Raw genomic sequence first — 15,201 nt, 5'->3', positions numbered from 1 at the left:
ACATAACATAACAATAACAAATGAAACAATAACACCCTACTGTTTATTGCAGCAGAAATGCCCCAGAAATTTTATTTACGGGGGTAAATAATGGTGAGCATGTTTTCAAATGGTTTCAACAGGGTGAAAATGGTGACAGTGGACTTGACGGGATCGATGGACAAGAGGTAACATTTGACAGACCATTTGATGGTGGATTTTTTTTTGGGGGGGGGTTATAGTCTGCTTTCCTGGATGGTTCAAAGAAATGTACCACTTTTAAAAGGACTGCAAAAGTCAAACAATCATCAAGTTACAAATCAATAATACTGAAATCTTGTGGATGTTTCAAAATGGTTTAAAGAGGACAGCAGACCCGTAAACATTCACCAGATGTTTTTGTAAACAGGCTTGTCTTTGCAGGGCTTTTAAAAAAGGAACTTTTACTGTGGGACAGGGGAACAAACTCCAAAGGGCACTTTAACATCATGTGAAAGGGTATTTAAACAATTATGCACACATTTGTTTAAATAAATGTCATGAAACATTATTTTAATAGTAAACAATTGCCGTTTCAAGAAATTTGGCATTTGAAATTTAACCACAAATGTCCAGAACTGCAGAAGATTCCTCCCCAGACATACTTCAGAATCTCACTATGGAACAGGCTAATGATGTCTCCTTCCTCTGTTTGAAAGGAAGTTGACAGCGGGCTGGGAATTATAATAGGTTGTACCAAATCCATCCAGACCTACTGTATGTTTAGGTAAAGGTAAAGGGACCCCTGACCATTAGGTCCAGTCTTGGCCAACTCAGGGGTTGCGGCGCTCATCTTGCTTTATTGGCTGAGGGAGCCAGCGTACATGTGGCCAGCATGACTAAGCCGCTTCTGGCAAACCAGAGCAGCGCACGGAAACGCCGTTTACCTTCCCGCCAGAGCGGTACCTATTTATCTACTTGCACTTTGAGGTGCTTTTGAACTGCTAGGTTGGCAGGAGCAGGGACCAAGCAACGGGAGCTCACCCCATTGTGGGGTTTGAATCGCCAACCTTCTGATCAGCAAGTCCTAGGCTCTGTGGTTTAACCCACAGCGCCACCTGCATCTCTTGTATGTTTAGCCACCCATCAACTCTGTGTTACCATACTTGTTCGTGCTTTGTCCAGTAGAAGATTTTTGCATCATGCCAGAAGTGATAGGCAACAGCTGGCAAAGAGGCACAGACACAGAAAAACCTAATTCACTCCAGTGTGGGAGATGGGGCAATTCAGAAAATTACTTGCTGCAGTTCACACAATTCGACCGCAAATGCGCCATTCCCCCCTGGAAAGACTCTGGTACACAATCCTTGTCAACTTAAGGTACGATACGATACGATATGATACGATACGATATCTTTATTGTCACTGTTCCATACAGAACAACGAAATTGAAAAATCTATATAAGACATTCAAAACCCAACAAGCCTGCTATCCCTGCTATCCCAACCTGGTTAGCTCCCTAAAAACTCTGACACCCCATTTTTATATACAATATACTCCCATACAGACTCCTTACAGTGCGTTTAAAACCAAAATCGCATTTGGGTAGAAACTGTTTCTCAGGCAGCTAGTCCTAGTCTTTATAACCCTGTACCTTCTTCCTGAAGGCAGAAGCTGAAAGAGATCATTTCCGGGGCGCACACTATCCTGCGCTATCTCTGCAGCTTTCTTATGGCACCTGGAAGCATAGATTTGATCCAAGGTGGGAAGAGTGCACCCAGTTATTCTCTCCGCAGTCTTTACAACCCTGGACAGCGTTGTTTCCCCCCCTGACCGTGCGGCTCCCAAACCACACACACAGACCTTAAGTTAATACACTCTCCACAGTACAGTGGTAAAATGCCAGCAACAGGTCCTTTGAGAGATTGTTTTTCTGGAGGATTCTCTGGTATTAAGGTATTTTGCTGCAGCTTGCTGAAATCCGTTCTGTATGTCTGTCAACATTTGGCATTATGCACCTCACCTGAACACAAATTTCTGTGTAGTTTAATCAGCAAGCGTGCCCTGAATTCCAGATTCCCTTGAAGTATCAGGTTTAATTAAGCCATAGGTTACAGGGTTTGCTTATAACGGGACAGCAACTCCTAAATGACAGTCTGAATCTGAACAGTTGCTAAATCTACATTTTGATTTCCCTAAATGCAAACCGGGACCAAGCGGAATTAAAAGTGTGCTTGGTGGGGGATTTTGATCACTTGGTGGTGGTATTCATGGCTTGGGGGGGGGGACCATAGAGTTGAAAGGGACCACAAGGATCATCTAGTCCAACCCCCTGAAATGCAGGAATCTTTCTTCAACCACAGGGCTCAAACCCATGACCCTGAAATTAAGAGTCTCGTGCTGTGCCTACTGAGCTATCCCAGGAGCTTCCTGTGATGGTTCTAGGGGTTGCTCGTGCGTAAGCCGGTGCAAACACCTGGCTGTATTGCCTGAGTGAACCTTTTCTGTCCGGACAGCCACTCACCTGTGGCTGTCTCAATCGCTGGCAGAATCCGTCAGTGGGCGTTTCTTAAACTTCTTCCAGCAAAGAAGCTCTTTGACGCCTAGTCTCCTCCTACTCTCTCTGCACGAAAGCCTTCTGCGCAAGGAGGGCATAGGCAGCGGAGGACCCCTACTCTCCCCGCTGGTCCCTGGCAAGGAGTCATGGGACCGCCTTGCCGCTTCCCCCATCTGCCCCCCTTCTCCACTGGTGCTACGCTGATTCTCTTCCCCAGAAGATGGGCTGCCTCTCCCAATCCCGGGACGCTCTCTGGAATCCCTCTGGATTTTGCTCTCTCCCTCCGGCACTGATGGCAGTTCCCTGACACTTCCCTTTTGCTTTATATGTTTAAATAGCTTTATATGTCTTCTAAAAGTCTGGAGACTCTGCCTGAGATTTCTATGACAAACATATTGCACAAGATAACTGAGTTGTACTTCTTTTTCTTTTGGGGTTCTAGGGAGAACGAGGAATTCCTGGATCACATGGACCAAAGGGCAGCTCAGGGCGAAGGGTAAAGATAATTCTATATTTTAACTGTCTGTTGGCAAAAGGCACTAGGGATGTTCAAACTTCTTTAAGTTCAATAAAGGTACGACCTGTGTACCAGTGCACTCAGATAGTTGAGCTGCATGCTTACTTGTATATTTATTCACACGCAACACCCAACAAATGTACAGTCCATGTACCTGTGCACACAATTGTTGAGCTGCACAAATAAATAAGTGTTTGTTGTTTCACACAAACACTTGTAGATGTGTAGAGATAACTTGCACCTCTGTGTACGGTTGCCTTGCCTATAAGTCAGAGCCTCTGAACTGTTGGAAATGGCTCTGAACTGTCTAATGACCAAGGCCCCATTCGTACTATACCATAAACTCCAATAGTTATCTGAGGTGGAAGACTTCCTATTCCACCACTGGCATCATCATTTTACCCACTTGACTGGGTTGCCCCAACCACTCTGGGTGGCTTCCAAGTTGTATAAAAACATAATACAACATTAAACATTTTTTTAAAAAAACCTTTCTATACAGGGCTACCTTCAGATGGCTCTGGGATCGGATAACTCCATACCCTTCGACATTTCTCTGACGAAAATAGGGACTTCCTAAGGACATTCTGGGATTAAATCAGAAACTGGGATAGCTTCTTTAAATCCGAATCTGTTTCTGGAAAATGGGGACACTTGGAGGGTCTGCTACACGTTCAAAGCACTATCATATGCTTTAAACAGTGATGACCCCCCCCAAAGAATCCTGGGAACTGTAGACTTCTTAGGACACACCTATTTCCTTAACCAAGCTGCAGGTTCGAGAGTTACCTAGGAAGAGGTTTGACTGTTAAGCCATTCTAAGAACTGTAACTCTGCAAGGGCAGTAGGGGTCACCTAGCAACTGTTAGCACCCTAAACAAACGAGTTTCAGGATTCTTTGGTGGAAGCCATTCCCATTACTGTGTTATCGTACAGCTTTAAACATCTACTGCAGATAGGACCTAAGTTTGGAATATATAGCTAACTCACAGGAAATGGAACTGATGTTAGTCAGCATTTCTTCTGCCCCATCCAGTAGAAAGATAAATGTACTTAACCCCACTGCAGTTAGTGAGCATTAGACTGCTTAACTCAGTCAGCGGCCCTCATCATCTGAAATAAGGCCCGAGGAGGTAAAGATTGCATTTGATAAGGTGAGGTGGTACATAACATTTTAACTGCTGTTTGTCTTTTTTTTTTCCGGCTGAAGGGTAGAAAAGGCCCCAGAGGAGAGCCTGGTGAGCATGGAGAGCTTGGTGTAAGAGGAGACAATGTGAGTAATGATGTTATTATTTTTTAATCAAAAATCTACGCATTTATCTGATTTATATCCCACCTTTCTCACAGAACTAGCTGCTTCCAGTTCTGGCCTTTGCAGCTCTTGACAGCCTTTCCCTCACCCCAAATTTTGTTGTGGCTGGACTTATAAAAATGTAAGAAGGGGTCTGCAGGATCAGGCCGAAAGGCCTATCAAGTCCAGCATCTGATTCTCATAGTGGCCAACCAGAGGCTGTGCTTTGAGAAGATCCATTTCGCCTTGTTAGAAGTTACAAGAAAGTGGACACAATCTGCTGTTCTACTATTGGCACAGAACACAAATGCATTTCTAAAAGGGATATGACATTGTCAGGGGTTCAGGAGCAGAGGGAACGGATGGCGAGGAATCGGAAGGAGAGGTTAGCGATGATAGCCGTCCGAGATCTCTAAGTCTGTCCAGCGAATCGGAGGATTCACAGAAAGGGGCTCCCGTGGGCAGAGCTGGGGGGTTACCAAGAGGGGCACCCCAGGAAGAAGGGACCAGAGGGGATTCAGAGAGCAGCAGCTGGAAATCCGGACCAGCTACTCCACCAGAGAGCAGCAGGGGGGAGGAGTTCCAGGCACCAGCGACAGGCAGCTCTCCGGCAGCAGCCACGCCTGCGTCAGAGAGCGAGGAAACGGTAGAGAGGAGGGTCGGAGACAGCGCGCGCGCGCCAAGTTCAAATGTACCAGAGGGAGGCGCAATGAGCAGCCCGGAAAGGGAGCCAGGTCCTAAAGCCCGCCGAAGGGAGGGGGAGGAATCCGAAGGGTCCGCATCCGAGGCATCCAGGAAGGAAGGAACCCCGGGGGGTGGTAGGACCCAGAGGCGAAAGGAGAGACGCAAAAGGTGGAGCAAGGCTAGGGTCTTGAACTGGTGTACAGGAGGCGGAGATTCAGATGGGACTTCGCCGATCTAGGGAATAGACGTAGAGATGCACGCTAAGATGTGGAAATGGAAACTATACTTCAATAAAGACTTTATTCTGTTCTACCGGCTAGCGTTGGTCCTTTGTGAGCCGGGACCTAGAGGCAGTCTCTGACAGACATGGACATTATTTTAGATTTAAAATGTTTTTCAACCTCTCTGACCTCTTTGTCTTATGAAACTGTATCTCCAATCATCAAGTCATCCGCTCAAATTGCCCGCTTGAGTTCATTGCCGGATGATTCCTTTCATTTCTTCGGGGAAAGATTTTTGATTGCAGTCCTATATTTCAACTTAAAATGAATGTTGATGTCGGTCACCCATTTCCCCCCCCCCCAGCTATGCTAGCATAGCATAAAGGCAAAGGTAAAGGTAAAGGGACCCCTGACCATTAGGTCCAGCAGTGACCGACTCTGGGGTTGCGGCACTCATCTCGCTTTATTGGCCGAGGGAGCCGGCATACAGCTTCCGGGTCATGTGGCCAGCATGACTAAGCCGCTTCTGGCTAACCAGAGCAGCGCACGGAAACGCCGTTTATCTTCCCGCCGGAGCGGTACCTATTTATCTACTTGCACTTTGACGTGCTTTCGAACTGCTAGGTTGGCAGGAGCAGGGACGGAGCAACAGGAGCTCAACCCGTTGCGGGGATTCAAACCGCCGACCTTCTGATCTGCAAGTCCTAGGCTCTGTGGTTTAACCCACAGCGCCACCCTTCACTGGCAACACTTAAGTGTGTATTTCTTTGTTTCAGGGGGTTCCTGGAATGGACAACAATGTCTTTGGTCCAGCTGGTGCAAAAGGAATCACGGGGCGGCAGGTATCCAGACATCTAGAAATCGTTAAGAACAAACTAATGTGTATATTTAGAAATATCTGAAAAGAGAAGTCATCATTTTTGCAAGATTGAATGTGGATAGCTTCTTTCATTGAAACAGGGATTTATTTATTAATTCACTAATATTTATTAATATTTATCTTGGGGGCAAAAACCCCACCAGAGTCCTGCCAGTTTGGATCCGGTTGACCTATTTTGCAACCTTAATCCTGATTACTGGAGAGGGAAGAGACACATGAACACTGTGGATTTTGGCAGATCATCGGGGCGCAATGAAGACAAATGGGAGAAGACGCCTCTGACAATGTGCTTAATTTGGAACTGGACTAGTCTCTATTGTTCTGTTCCATCAAAGTAGATATGATTTATATACTTTGATTCAATTGGCTACGGTGAAACTGCTTACAAAGCAATGCCGTACCGCAACTATTCAATTGGCTACGGTGAAACTGCTTACAAAGCAATGCCGTACCGCAACTATTCGGATGAGTATGTTTGCCTTGAATTACATGTCAGTGTTCATCACACATGTCTGGAGTATGTCAAAGGCACGAATGTAATTTAGTAATTTCACTGTGTTCTGCAGGGGGACCTGGGAACTGATGGCGTGCAAGGAGAGCCAGGCGAGATGGGTGCAAATGTAAGAGCAGCTGTAATAGAGAAGATGTAAATGCATAAAGGAAATGCTATGGCTCAGTTTACAGGGGACAAACTCTTCCTTTCTTCCTATGTAACTACTTCAAAAAAAAGATTATTTTGCAATCCTGTACACTCTTTTCTGCAACTAAGCTGTCAGGTGTGGAGAGTCTGACTTCACAGACAAGAATTAACGAGCACTTTATATTTTATAGTCCTTTGTATTCAATCATCTGACTGCAGGCAAAAATCCACATCTCTCCACAAGGAGAGATAGGACCCACAAGCTACTCTAACTCCTCCCCCTTCCATCTCCCGCAACATCCTGGACACCAATGGGAAGTTCCTCCTCTCTGCTTTCTTTGTTCTCTAAGAAGGACGGATCTCCTAGTTCTTGGGGAGGGGGGTACCCCACACTCTGTAATGACATCTCTGCTGGCTGTTCCCTCCCTGCTGTTTCTCTGTCCATTATCTCGTAGCTAGGTAACTCCTGTCTAAGCTGCTCAGTGTTTGTGTCTCCCTCTGCTTCTGAAACCACTGGAAACAGGGAGGGTGAATCTCCCTCGCTCCTCCTCTTCTAAGAGGAGCTGATCTCACTAAGAATACATTTCCCAATCCTCTGTTTCAGACCATTCCCTGACATAAACCCCGTCAAATGACTTTTGAATCAATTACGCATGGGCTTGTGCTGTAAGCCATAGGTAAAAAGGTAAACGTAAAGGGACCCCTGACCATTAGGTCCAGTCGTGGCCGACTCTGGGGTTGCGGCGCTCATCTCGCTTTACTGGCCGAGGGAGCCAGCGTACAGCTTCCGGGTCATGTGGCCAGCATGACTAAGCCACTTCTGGCAAATCAGAGCAGCGAATGGAAATGCTGTTTACCTTCCCGCTGTTTACCTATTTATCTACTTGCACTTTGACGTGCTTTCGAACTGCTAGGTTGGCAGGAGCAGGGACCAAGCAACGGGAGCTCACCCCCTTGCGGGGATTCGAACCGCCGACCTTCTGATCGGCAAGCCCTAGGCTTTGTGGTTTAACCCACAGCGCCACCCGTGTCCAAGCCATAGGTAATTGGGCCCAAATACTACCCAGCATTGGTAGGCTGAGTTTATCAGAAAGTTGCCAACTCGTGACCTACTGCAACCTGAGGCCTTTCACTGCTCATCTTAGACACTCTAGGAAATGGTTCTCTTTCATCTGCTGGCGACTTTTTGTTCCCCTATAAACTAACTTAGCTTCACTGCAAACTGGCTAGCCGTTTTTAACTCCTGGTCGTTTAAAATACAGGGCTGATTGACAAAACACCTCTAAGTTAGCAGAGGTAGCGATCATCCCATTGCGGAAGCTGGAGCAGCTGACTAGCCTCTTCATTGACTTGGAAGGGTTCGATGTAAGATGACTATTTCCCATAGGTAATATTCTACAGTTAGGGTGGCCATGCTTTACAGAGAACAGTCCTCCACTTGAAAGAGTCCCCTATTTGAAGGGCTGCCTGGTCCAAATCTGGTTTAAAGAACCATAATGAGGGAGAGCAGGAGTTACCCATCAAGAGCACCCGGACAGCAGATCAGCCACCCACGCTTGTCACCTACTGGCAGTCTTCCCCGTTAAAGAAGTACAGTGCATCTCAGTTTAGATAGTAGTAACTGGGGCATATCCAGCGCTGCTGTTCTGTTAGTGCATCAGACTTCTGCTTGTGCAACAGAATTTCCCCTCCTCTCCTCTGTGGCCTGCTCCTTGGGCACCCTCAAAATCTTCTCCAGGGAGCTGGAAGACCCCCTGGAGCAGATTTTGCAGGTATGCAGGGTGAGGAGAGGAAAGGGCAGTTCTTCTGCATGATTGATACTCTGTACTTGCAAAGTTAGATACATATAACTTGGCATTTGCAAATTATAATGCAAATGTATGTCATTTATTGCCCTCTTTTTTCGTGGTGGTGGTGGGAAAATGCATTTCTTCTTTTTGGATGATGTATAAGTGGACATATAAAGTGCCATTCTTTAAAACTTGTTTTAAAAACTGTTTCCTCCCCTTTCGTTTAGGGTCCCAATGGCCGCAGAGGTCGTCCTGGCTTAGAGGTCAGTAGCCACTGCACTCACACAATGCTGAATGTATTATTATTAGCTTTTGCCCCTTATTCCTGGAACCAATGCAGGAACTGGCATTGCCATTCTGAATAGTAATGACTTGTGTTCCGTTCCTGGAACTTCCTTGACTTGCGGAGCTAGATATCGAAAGGAGAGCTGTGCCTTTCATGAAAACAAGGGCATTGTTCTTGATAATCTAGTGGCCCAACCGATCAGTAGAAATTGATCATGAAGACTGGAAGGACCACAGTTTGAAACATGCAGTAGTTTGAAAATTGCTGTTTCAAGATCTGAGTTTGTGGTTAATTCTTAAACCCGGCTTAGGCTTCATGGAATTTCTCAAATCCTCATCTAAGCTTGTGCATTTTTTTTTAAATGTAAAAGGTAAAGGGACCCCTGACCATTAGATCCAGTTGTGGTCGACTCTGGGGTTGCGGCACTCATCTCACTTTACTGGCCGAGGGAGCCAGTGTACAGCTTCCGAGTCATGTGGCCAGCATGACTAAGCCGCTTCTGGCGAACCAGAGCAGCACACGGAAACGCCGTTTACCTTCCCACCAGAGCGGTACCTATTTATCTACTTGCACTTTGACGTGCTTTCGAACTGCTATGTTGGCAGGAGCAGGGACTGAGCAACAGGAGTTCACCCCGTCATGGGGATTCGAACCTCCTACCTTCTGATCGGCAAGTTCTAGGCTCTGTGGTTTAACCCACAGCGTCACCCGCATCCCTTTTTAAATGTAGAAGTGTTCAAAATATCTCCCTCCCTATATATAGCAAATGCATGGAGGGAGTAGCAAGAGGAGTGTCCGCTAGCAAACCTCTGATGGCCGCGTGTCTTCTGATGCTGCTTCCCAGTGTCTGTGTGCTGAGTCAAACATCACAGGGAGGAGGCATGCTATGCAAATGCAGCTGAACCAGGCTAGCCAACATTCACCAACATTCGGTTCACTGGGCGGATGTCAAGGATGGGTCTGGGTGTGGATATTGGGGTGCTCCTTCTGCCCCCTCTGTGCATTGGCTATAGATGCGAGTGGCTCTTGCAAACTGGGGCATAGAGTGGGAGGGTACCAGGGGGGCTGTGTCCCAGGGTGCACAATTTTTGAGTGGGCATGAATCAGGCTGCATTGACCGGCCAAGCTCTCCCCTGCATGGGCAGGAAGGCAGCTCAACGCTGCCCTGTTTTGCTCTGGTAGGAGTGGGGTCACTCCAGCAGTGTTGCCGGTGAGGCCTGGGCTGGCGTTCCCCTACCCAGCAAAATTGTGCTCACCCCGGGTGCCAGCAACTGATGCTACACCACTGCTTGCAAACAAGCCATGAAACTGGATGGGTGGCCTCAGCCACCCATTTTAGGCTACATTTTAGCCCAACTTACTTGGCAGGGCTATTATGAGACCCCCTGATCTCCTTGGGCTGAATGAATAAATCACCATTTGAAACTTTTCTTTTCTTCCAAAGGCAGCCTGTCACTGACTACCAGTTCCTCAGGAATTTTGCCCAGTCTGCCTATGTGGATCAGCATGCAGTTATCATTCGGCCTTTGCATTTCTTTTGCTTTTGTGATACGTTTCTTGATTCAAATGCACCAAAACACATATAAGAATGTGCATTTACAGAAATGTCTATATGCCAGAAAGGGTATTTTAGGATTGTTGTTGTTTAGTCGTTTAGTCGTGTCCGACTCTTCGTGACCCCATGGACCAGAGCACGCCAGGCACTCCTGTCTTCCACTGCCTCCCGCAGTTTGGTCAAACTCATGCTGGAAGCTTCGAGAACACTGTCCAACCATCTCGTCCTCTGTCGTCCCCTTCTCCTTGTGCCCTCCATCTTTCCCAACATCAGGGTCTTTTCCAGGGAGTCTTCTCTTCTCATGAGGTGGCCAAAGTATTGGAGCCTCAGCTTCAGGATCTGTCCTTCCAGTGAGCACTCAGGGCTGATTTCCTTAAGGATCTTCTTGCAGTCCATGGGACTCTCAAGAGTCTCCTCCAGCACCATAATTCAAAAGCATCAATTCTTCGGCGATCAGCCTTCTTTATGGCCCAGCTCTCACTTCCATACATCACTACTGGGAAAACCAGTAAAATTTTAGGGTAAAATGCCCTAAAATGCTTTTGCAGAACGATGTGGAAACGGGGTGTAAAAGATGAATGAATGCAGGTGACATTGACATAAATAAAACAAATCCCTCTCTTCCTAAGCTCTGTTGCTTTTAAGCCACACTTACAGGTTTCCCGGGCCTTTTGGCTGGTCCCTGTTGCAAATGGAATGCTAGACTGAATAATCATTGGGTCCGCTCCAGCCAGACTCATCTTATGTTCTTCATTTTCGCAGTGGGATGAAGGGAGTTTGGCCTCAAAATGAAATGTCGCTTGCCCAAAGTTTACACATCTCTTACACACCTGCTTCTTCCAACTTTACAACACCAGCTTCTTTGTAAGATGTTTTCTTTGCAGTGTCAATTTTACTTTGGAGCCATAGAGGGCCCTGCAGGCTTTGGCTTTTATCTGAATTTACTTCTCCCCATCCTGCCACAAACACACGTTTAAATTGTCACAGCAGACCGCTTTTCTGTCCAAAGTTGAGCATTACTCAGCAATGCTTTCTTTATTTCCTTACAAACCCCATGCCGGTTAATGATTGCCTTAGGTGTCAATAAATGTTTTCTCGGATTACAGCTCCTCCTGGTAATTTTTCTTTTGTCACCAAACTAAAGCTTTGGAAACAGCTCCCATCATTTTTGCTCCAGGGATTCAGGCAAAAAGCGCCAGTTGAACTACCTGATGTTTCGAAAGGGTGGTAATTATGGGCCTGTTTGCTTTGCTTTTTCCATCTCTTTGTCAGAAAGGAAAAATTAGACCAAGGGGGGTCAGCTGCATCCTCCTCCATGATACTTAAGTATCTTCATTCACATCCCTAATACTCAACCCATGATGAACATATGAACACTCTTTTAGCAATAGAGGGCCCATCATCTGTTAAGCCTGGCACCCTGCATGGTTGGGCAGCCCCCAGGTTTGTTAACACCTGTCCTCATCTCTCCAGGCCATGCAGTTTGGATCCACCATTTAGTTTTCCCACAATGCCTAGGAGTGATGCTTCGGTCAGGACACTGTGGGAAGTTAAAATGGCCACAATGGATGGTAGCAATGGTGCTACACATGAGTCAGCTGGAGCCACCAACTCTACAGAGGAGACAAGTACTTATTTATGGACGTATTTATAATTCTCAACTTTAGTCAAAATATAACAATGCAGGATACAACATATAAGAGTAAAATCAACCAAAGTATCTATAAAAACTTCAAAAAATTAACAAAAAGTCATATTGCAAAACAATACTGTCTAAACAATATAGTTTTCAATAGTGGCATGTTGTTGCTGTTTTGTTGTCGAGGTTGTGGTTGACTGTGCGCGAGATCAAGTTTCTGCTGGTTAATATCTGGGCAGAAACTGCATTTCACTCTTACAGAATGCTGCAGTTCAGAAATGTGTGTCTCCTTTAGTACTTTTCTCTTCTCTTTGACAGGGCCTAAAAGGAAATGAAGGCGACCCAGGTCTTCCTGGTGAAATGGGGCTACAAGGAAACCAGGTAATATAAATCTGTGTTCTGTTGCCGTGCTTAGAGGGGTGTCTTGTCTAAGCTGAATTCTGCATATTGTAATGACTGACTCTGCAGGTTGTGAATCGAAACAGGTAGGATTTGTTTCCAGTAGCCATTGTGTATTGAAGCGGTTGCATCAACAGGCCAGAGCCACTAAAATAAGGCTGCATCTGGGGCTTGGTCAACATGCATCAAAAAACTATTGTATTCTGTTAGGGAACTGCCATCGGCTAAGGGGGGAGAGGGGAAAAGCCAGATGGATTACAGAGACCCCCCCCCAAAGATCGTGGGAAGCAGCTCCTCCTCAGCGGAGGAGAGTAACCACGCCTCCAGTGGAGAGGAGCTTCAGGGCTTGGAGGAGGCGAGGCGGTGCCAGGACACCTTGCCTGGGCAAAGCGGGGAGGAGAGAGGTCCTCCGTTACCCACGCCCTCCTTGCGCAGTAAGCTTTCGCGCCAAGAGGGGAGGCGCAGACTGGGCGTCAAGAAACCACCGTATTTTTCGCTCTATAAGACGCACCAGACCACAAGACGCACCTAGTTTTTGGAGGAGGAAAACAAGAAAAAAAAATATTCTGAATCTCAGAAGCCAGAACAGCAAGAGGGACCGCTGCGCAGTGAAAGCAGCAATCCCTCTTGCTGTTCTGGCTTCTGGGATAGCTGCGCAGCGTGCATTCGCTCCATAAGATGCACACACATTTCCCCTTACTTTTTAGGAGGGAAAAAGTGAGTCTTATAGAGCAAAAAATACGGTACTTTGCTGGGGAAGGTTTAAGGACCGCCCACTCACGTATACTGCCAGTGAATGAGCCAGCCATGGGAGAGTGGTGCTCTGGACAGATAAAGTTTATTTTGGCATCAAAAGCAAGGCTTCACAGCCGAGCAGGGAGGCATTTGCCTGCTTACTCTCGATCAACCCCTTGGAACCCTAACATATTCCTTTGTCTCCTGTGTCACTCAGGGTACACCAGGTTTACGAGGAATACCTGGACCTCGAGGACTTCAAGGCTTTCCAGGACCCCAAGTATGTCTTAAAATTATATGTCTTACTTTGCCAGTCTTTATGAGTCCATGGGAACATTTGCAATATGGAGAAACTGTTGCAGGCACCACAGACATAACCAATCGCACACCACTACCTATTCTGCTGCTGGCTTCAAGAGAAAGCTTCTTGCAAGCCTAATTTCAGCAGGGAGAGACCGTGTGGACCCCAAGCGAAGGCCACTCACCTCTTAGACATTCCCCAGATATTTCTCTGCACAAGTATTTTGTTCCTAGTCACGGGTTTTGTAGTCTATACTTTACAACTGTAGTAGAGCATCCTGACTTTGCTTATGCACTGTATCATGGGTTTTTAATTTTGATCAATGCAAAATTTTGTAGAATCGGGAGGCGATTCCAAAGAGGAGCCTTAAAAAATGTCGGAATCTCCACTCGGCCAAGCCGATAAGGCCTCATCTTCCTCCGAGCCGAGCCTTTGAAATCGCCTCTGACGTGTTTAATGACCTGAGCCTTTGATAAGGCCTCAGGCACATTATATCCAGCAGAGTTCCCAGCAGCATGCGGAAGAGACGAGAGGTTTGGGCTACATTGTAAAGAGTTTTATTTCTAAACTACGCAGAACAGAAAAGACATCCTCTCTCTATGAAAGCAGAGAGCAACTGAACAAAGCAACAAAGGAAACAGGAAACCACTAACGTCACATCCCGTCTCCCTTTCCCATGAGACTGGAAGGTCTCTGGAATGTAAACAGAGACCTGTGACTCCACGCAGTTGCACAGTGATAAGAACAGAAACTAACAGTGGGCACCACAGACGTAACCAATCACACACCACTACCTATTCTGCTGTTGGCTTCAAGAGAAAACCCCGTGTGGGCCCCAAGCGAAGGCCTCTCACCTCTTATACATCCCCCCAGATATTTCTGTGCACAAGTATTTTGTTCCTAGTCGCGGGTTTTGTAGTCTATGCTTTACAACTGTAGTAGAGCATCCTGACTTTGCTTATGCACTGTATCATGGGTTTTTAATTTGGATCAATGCAAAAGTATGTAGAGTGCTTTTGAGCCTGAATTTTGCTCGTGTTCATTGATGATGATGCCCAACTGACTGGGTTGCCCCTGCCACTCTGGGCAGCTTCCAATGATTTATATGTGCATTTCAGCCAATGCATGTTTAAATTTGCAAGCTGCTTCTAGGGTCATTTGCAGAAATCCCTGTTCCTAGTGTTCCCTTTTCCTCCATCCAGACTTCTGAGTCATGTCAGCTCCCCGCATCTCCAAAGCTTTCCTCTGAAATGACTTTCTCACTGCTACTTTCTCTGAACAAGTAAAATCCCTCAAAATACAACTTTGGGGCCTCACGTTGCCTATCATCTGTTCAGCTGCATTCTATCATAAGATGCGGACTGACACTTTTAAAAGAAATAAATGCCTTTAGTGTATATATGTCTACAGTTCTATGATTCTATGTCTGCCCTTTCTTCCGTAGTAGTTGAACAGACATCATTTAGGACTGCTGAAACCTGGATGGGATTATAGAGAAAACACAAAAGCTATTTAACTGGCTGCCAATGATTGCTGTGGTTTTCTTAATGTGACTTTCGATATGTGTTTCTGATTGGAGGGTAGTCAAGGAATCGATGGCGCGCCTGGCTCCATAGGGAAAGAAGGACCTAGAGGTCAAAAGGTAAGAACTGGTTTCAACAGTACCTTTTGTGTTTCAACAAAGTGTCTGAACACGTTTCTTCCGAAGTAAAACGCAGCCTTCGTTTTGTCCAGTATAAAGAACAGC

General features: G+C 46.3%; 1 protein-coding gene across 2 annotated transcripts in view; it reads left to right on the top strand.

Annotated features, from left to right (window-relative positions):
- The window catches only part of LOC310745347 (collagen alpha-4(VI) chain-like), a 99,446-nt gene that overhangs the window by 52,232 nt on the left and 32,013 nt on the right, over positions 1–15,201 (top strand). For both annotated transcript variants that reach the window (XM_083577532.1, XM_083577531.1), the window contains 9 exons: positions 123–167; positions 2,959–3,012; positions 4,244–4,306; positions 6,006–6,071; positions 6,676–6,729; positions 8,767–8,802; positions 12,338–12,400; positions 13,371–13,433; positions 15,034–15,096. In XM_083577532.1, the coding sequence (XP_083433658.1) occupies positions 123–167; positions 2,959–3,012; positions 4,244–4,306; positions 6,006–6,071; positions 6,676–6,729; positions 8,767–8,802; positions 12,338–12,400; positions 13,371–13,433; positions 15,034–15,096 (507 nt within the window). The remainder of the gene's footprint in view (positions 1–122; positions 168–2,958; positions 3,013–4,243; positions 4,307–6,005; positions 6,072–6,675; positions 6,730–8,766; positions 8,803–12,337; positions 12,401–13,370; positions 13,434–15,033; positions 15,097–15,201) is intronic.

The sequence above is a fragment of the Podarcis filfolensis genome (genome assembly GCF_964270895.1).
Source record: "Podarcis filfolensis genome assembly, chromosome: 12".
Lineage (NCBI taxonomy): Eukaryota > Metazoa > Chordata > Lepidosauria > Squamata > Lacertidae > Podarcis > Podarcis filfolensis.
This window is presented reverse-complemented; position numbering and strand designations above follow the sequence as displayed.